The 6289-nt window shown below is 35.0% G+C and overlaps 1 protein-coding gene across 4 annotated transcripts in view; it reads right to left on the bottom strand.

Moving 5' to 3' along the window:
- Window positions 1-1222: 1222 nt before the first annotated feature.
- Window positions 1223-6289, bottom strand: part of WWP1 (WW domain containing E3 ubiquitin protein ligase 1) — a 59035-nt gene continuing 53968 nt past the window's right edge. For all 4 annotated transcript variants that reach the window (XM_083867504.1, XM_083867505.1, XM_083867502.1 and 1 more), the window contains exons 21-24: window positions 5951-6055; window positions 4523-4619; window positions 4153-4225; window positions 1223-2905 (exon numbers count right to left, since the gene is read on the bottom strand). In XM_083867504.1, coding sequence (XP_083723630.1) covers window positions 2806-2905; window positions 4153-4225; window positions 4523-4619; window positions 5951-6055 — 375 coding nt within the window. In that variant the 3' untranslated portion in view covers window positions 1223-2805. The remainder of the gene's footprint in view (window positions 2906-4152; window positions 4226-4522; window positions 4620-5950; window positions 6056-6289) is intronic.

The following is a 6289-nucleotide window of genomic DNA, read 5'->3' as shown; positions in this document are numbered from 1 at the left end:
GACAGTTAAAACGGTTTTCTCAACTACCATAAAGAAATTAACATTTTTCTATTAGTAAAGCATCATAATGAAGTCCTCTATGTCACAGTGTCTCAGGGTGGATGATAGAGTGTTTGAGAGAGAATTTTCTGTATCATATTCTACAAAAACATCTGCATAGTTGCTTCTAGTAGCTTTGTGCCAGAGGCACCTTTATTTGGGTGCCTTTTCCGCTGCTGTACAAAGGAAGAATATTCAGGTACTGAGTAACAGCTGTGGAGCGTGTGGTGAAAAGCAGCTGAGCTGCAGGAAGAAAGGAAACAACAAAACACATGAGCTACACAACAGCTCCTTCACGTAGCATTACCTCACTGGTTCCCTGGGTTGGTCTCCAACCATTGCTTACCTTTCTTCTTTCTGCTGTCTTACTCACTCCCCCCAAATATCAGTGAAATATGGGGAGTTCAAGTGGGAAAAGGAAAAATTACAACATATTCCTACTGAAATTCTCAGAAAATTCAAGTACTGTATATACATGCACACAGGTATGTGTAATTTTGCTTTCTTTTCCTCTGGAGCCCTTCCTTCAGTCAGGCCCTTGACACCAATTCACAGATCATACACATGCACAGAAAATTACTGGATTTGGTTTTTTACTTACTAATCCTTACCCCCAGGAAAAACCCCTGCAGGTATGAGACAGCTAAAGTTACCAAAACAATAAAACAACTACATTCTTGTGAGGTGCTGTCTTTTTTATTTCGTTCAGTTACTCACAGAATCACAAAATTCAGCAGTTGGTAGTGGGTCACCAAGTCATTCATTAGTGCAAATTCATTAACTCTGACATTTAGCCCTCCTTGTCTTCTAGGTAAGTGACACACACTCCTGGTGCCTGGCCTTTGACTTTCTTGGTTCGTTTTCTTAAACTTCCTACATTCCAACCAGCATAAGTGATAATTTCAGTGGATTTGCACTTCAAACGAATTTAGTGCTATATAAAAATGGTTTTGCAGAAGATATTTGGTGGTGTATGAAAAACCCTCAAAGTGGTGGAAAATTTTGAAGCTCTTACAGAAAAGTTCATGTAAGACAGCAGTCTGTCTGGGCCAGCTGCACCACTGCTGTGACCAGAGCTCTGCACAGGTACAGCTCCCAGTGTAAGCTGTGCATATTGAATACAAAGCCTTCAGACAATCCAATATGTAGAAAAATAAATTTTTGGCAGAATTCAGCTGCTGCATTGGAAAGATACATGAACAGATACAGCTTTTTTTTTTTTTTCCTGCATGTACACTTTTAACAGTGCAATATGATATGTTAACACAAGTGTGTTGAATTGTATTCTAAAATCATTTTCATGTGTGTACAAAATTCTGTGTAATTTAAGTGTAATGGAATTTACAGGTAATATTTAAAGCATATTACAAATGGTGATTTAAAACACGTTTTTACTCTATAATAAGGAAGCACAGTTTGCTAAAAGTAGCATTTAAAGTAATTCACATGAATAAGGTGTTAAATTTTAGTATCTTTTTAAACACATCTTTGCAGTTCAGCAAATCTATGCCAATAAAATGCCAATAAACTAATTTTAAAAATATTTTATATTATTGTGCACTTAGGACAAACCTGACCTACATAAAAGGATGACAGATTTTTAGGTGTATTTCATTCAAGTACATCTAAATTTCTGTAAGAACTTTAGAGAAATGAGATTATTTAATGCTAAATAATATTTTTATCTGTGCAAAGCTTAAGTAACTTTCATTTTATTTGAATTTATTAGATCCAGTATCTGAAACTGAACAAGAACACAGAAAGCAGCAAAATTCACATTACCTTTTGTATACCCTTATAGCTCAGTTTACATTTATATAACTCTACAAAGTTATAAAAAGGACATCACAGATTGAAAAGGGAAACCAAATAAAACAAAATAAAACCAAATTAATTAAAAAAAAAAAAAAAGCCTGCAAGACACCAGACCAAGAAGAGAATGGGTATTATTTTCTCTTTTATTATTTTTTCTTTGAAGATTACCTAACATCCTCGTGGTAATAACCCAAGGTACTATGTAAACAAATTTCAATGCTGCTCAAATGAATTAAAATACTCTGTTCAGCTCCTTCAGTAAGTCAGAACAGTGGCACCAATTCCTTTCAACATTAAATCACATTCATCTCATTGTACATGACTCTTGTGCAAGTAGTAAAGGCTTTATTCATGACCTTGGCTACATCAGTAGAGAGGGATATATCAGCTATTTATGTATTTAAAAAAATTAAACCGACAGAAGAACAGGTTCTGTCATCTCAAATACCAGCAGCATCTTTCTACATATTTAGGATACGTTTGGCCTAAGCCTTTAACACCTTTTAGAACAGCCATGCAGTAAAACAAACTTGGAGATGTTTCTTTAGAGAACACTGAGCAGTTTAAACATTTTTCTGAATGATAAAGCCAAGATAAAGCAAATCCAGGCCCTTTTAAATGGCTGCAACTTTTCATACACTTGAAGCTCTATAAAACTAGAGCCCATTAGTATATATATTTATATTTTATATATATATTTTTAAATAAGTCTCTTGTCTGCTTTCAAAATTTATGGAGGGGTTTTTCTGGTCTTTTGAAAGGGCAATAAATAAAAGTAGAAAAGGCTGAACTGTTTTGCATATATTTGTGGAAGAACAGAGAACAATTAAACTTTTAGAGTTCCAGAAAGATCACTGTACAGAACAAAAAGCTTATATACAATTAAGTGTGCAATTTTAGTTGGCTGGGCCTTTTATTATGCAAGATATCCTTTTTGACTGGAAGCCACTCCTACTCTTGTCCAAATCCCTCCGTTTCTTCAATGGCAAAGAGCAACTTCTCTTTTAGTTGTTCATAGCTTTTATATGGTGGCAAATCCAAACGATTAAAACTGAGCATGAAAAAAAACAAAACAACAGAATTTTATTAAGTTTATCTAAATCCCATGTAGAACACTACAGAACTCAGTTGTTATAGTATATGTATAAATACTATATATATATAGTATATGTTAAGTTATGAATGTTCTGGTCTAACAATTTAAAAAAAGAAATAACTATCAGCACAATCTCACTGCCTTGGCATTTCTACAAGAAGTAAAACCAGACAGTTTCAGAGGAATATTTTAAGAAACGAAAGACTGTTACCAGATAATAAACAAGCATGGTGAAAGACTAAAGACTCCAAGATACAGAGAACTATAATACTTAGAAAAAATATATAAAAACATGATACTTACAAAAATAATTACTTATAATAGTAATGCATAGAAAAGGAAATTTTCAGCATGAAGTTTAATATAGTCTTAGTTTGAAGCATTTCCAAATTTCAATAGCATGAAAAAGCTGAATTTTTCTCCTTCCTACACATGCTTGGATATGGGTGGGTGTTTTTTCACTCTAAACTTTGCCCTAAAAGGCTTCTGCCAAAACATGTCTTCCCCAAAATTATCCTAGACAAGATATGTTTAACTCTTGCAAACATCACTTAAAATCCAGAAGAGAAAATGTAAAATGGATGATACCCTTAAGTAGTTTAAAAGTATGATGAATAATATTGTCACAGGTTGCCAAAGGAAACTGTGTCCGTTTTGCAGTTTATATAAAAAACTGGTCTGTGTACCTGATGCACCAGTTCAGTATGCACAGGAATGCTAAGTCAATAATGGCCCATCTAAAGCCTGGTGGGAAAAAGTATCAGCATTTTTGGCATTTTTGGCATCCTTGTTTTGAAGGTTCGCTGTCATTTCTTTCACGCTACGTCTTGTAACTATACATTTTATCTCTTATAATGTTACTGCATAAAAACTGTATCTAATAACTATGTGCCTACTACTAACATGACTTGTTCAGTTATTTAATATTCTCTAAAAGAATTAGGAAAATACCTTTCAGTTCTACACAAGGATGTTCTCATACTTTTGACAGATCTGATACAGACAAACTGTTCAGCACAGTTGCAAAATTTAGGAAGAGGGAAACTAGCAAAGTTTTCTACACTGGCATGTGAGAGCAATCAAATGAAGCTGAAGATGGAGGTAAAGAATTGATCCAAATTAGATTTCATTTGATTTAGCCAAAGCAAGCCTATAAGAGATAAACCACTAAAGGTACAGAAAGTTTACACATAACAACTCACCAAGTGTGACTTCTTGGTAACCAGGTTTCCTTACCAACTTTTTCAATGCAGAATTTCTGAGGACCATTACTTCCTAGAAAAGAACATTTTATAAAGTGTAATCTGTTACTTTTTAAGTAGCATACATGATATATACATGACATAAGACACAACTCAGACACAGCAGAGTTCATTAGTTACATGAAGACGCTTCTCACAAAAACAAGCTTATTTCCAAATAGTTTATTAACATATTCATGGGATTTAAGATTAAAAGGCCCTTCTAAATCCAAGGTGATGAAGTTCCTCTGATCTGTACATCTGCAGCATGGTTCATTTACAAATGAAACAGTGACAATGTAAAAAACAGTTCTGATCACCTTTTACTTACCCATAAGTTCAGCAAATCCACCCAGTGGTAATCTGCAAGTGCCAGTGACAAACTGCAGAAGTCGCATGCGAACCTCGTTGTCTGTTTCTTTTACAAACTAGGCACAGAAATTAAAATTACTTAATAAAAAGCTTTAACACAGTTGGACGAAAACAAAAACCCCATGAGACGGTGGAAAAAGTATACTTTCATTTAAAAATACACCACCTTGTTTGGTACCAGTTTGCATTTCTTTACTTTAGCAAAATGGAGTGGAGGGAAAAGTACAGAGATTTCAGATTATAAGCACTGTCAGCCATTATAAGGTGAAGGCTGGGAACAGCAAATAAGAAGAATCCTTACCTATTTTATTCTACACTGAAATATAAATCATGCCAATGCTTTGTATGAAGACTACTGCCATTGTTATTAAACACAGCACTAGTCTAGCCACAGATTGGCCATTTCAAGACTAAGAAAAACTTGCATATAAATGTTGATTATTTCAGTACCAAGCATCTTAAAAAGATATATCATCAGATCTTACAATATAAGTAAGATAGGAAGTTTTTTGCATAACTTTCCCAGAGAAACTTAGTCAAAAGCATCTCCAAAATGCTGATTTTTCAAAAGACAGGAAGACCCTAGGTCTGACTTCTCTTCAGGAAAATACGTAGAAGCTGTGAGCCTGAATAGTATTTGAGGGTTTTCCTTAGCCAACGTCATTAAAATATGAGGGAAGATTAGTCAGTGCTAGACTGGAACAGTTAATATGACAAATAATCGTAAGTACTATGTGACGTTTTTAGATCACAGAATCAGAATGGTTTGGGTTGAAAGGGACCTTTAAGATAATCTAGTTTTAACCTCTCTGCCACAGCAGGCACATTTTCCACTCGACCAGGTTGCTCAGAGCTCCATTCAGGCCTGGCCTTGAACACCTCTAGGGATGGGGCATCCACAGCTTCTCTGGACAATCTATTCCAGTGCCCTCACAGCAAAGAACTTCCTCCTAATATCTAACCTGAAGCTACTTTCTTTCTGAGTCCATTTCCCCTTGTCCTGTCACTACATGCCCTTGTAAAAATCCTCTCCATCATTCTTGTAGGCTCCCTTCAGTGGAAAGTGAAGATGTACAGGTGTACTACATGTAAGAACATTTAGAAGGTAGATCACTAAGAATAAAATAAACCTCACTGAATAATCAGTAAGGACAAAATACAGAAGAAAATATTCATAAGCCAGCATCCAAATGTAATATGTGTATCTATCTGCCATTTCTCACCCTAAAGTATCCTCCCTAAAGACCAGTAATCCTCCTTTCCTTCTCTGAAAAGAAAAAAAGAGGCTGTAAGAACCTTCATTTGGACAGCCCTCAACTCCACATGTCATTTGTGCTACAGATCAAAACAAAAGTACAGAAGTCAGAAATGTCACTGATGAACATACCTGCCAGAACCATATGATCTGCTTGCTATTCCTTGTGTAATGACGATACACAGTGTTCCTCTGCCAGTCTGCTAAATCCACTTCTTGCATACCACAGAGCATAACCTAGAAAAGGGAATGATTTCTTCACATTATACACATAAATTAAGAGTGTTTTCTATTTTGTATGAGACATGGTAACAAAAGTGAAGGTTTCTGCTCTGAAAAAAGGACTGGTAATTTTTTCAGTTTACTACACAATTAGATTTTCCTTTATCCTACGTTAACAGAGCTACTCCAAAATTGTGTATGTATTTAAGTGGTCTGAAAGACTGAATACCAGAAACTTGGTATCTTCCA

The sequence above is a fragment of the Zosterops lateralis genome, assembly GCF_965231275.1.
Source record: "Zosterops lateralis genome assembly, chromosome: 1".
NCBI lineage: Eukaryota > Metazoa > Chordata > Aves > Passeriformes > Zosteropidae > Zosterops > Zosterops lateralis.
Note: the sequence above shows the minus strand (reverse complement) of the source record. Positions and strands in the feature narration are given on the sequence as shown.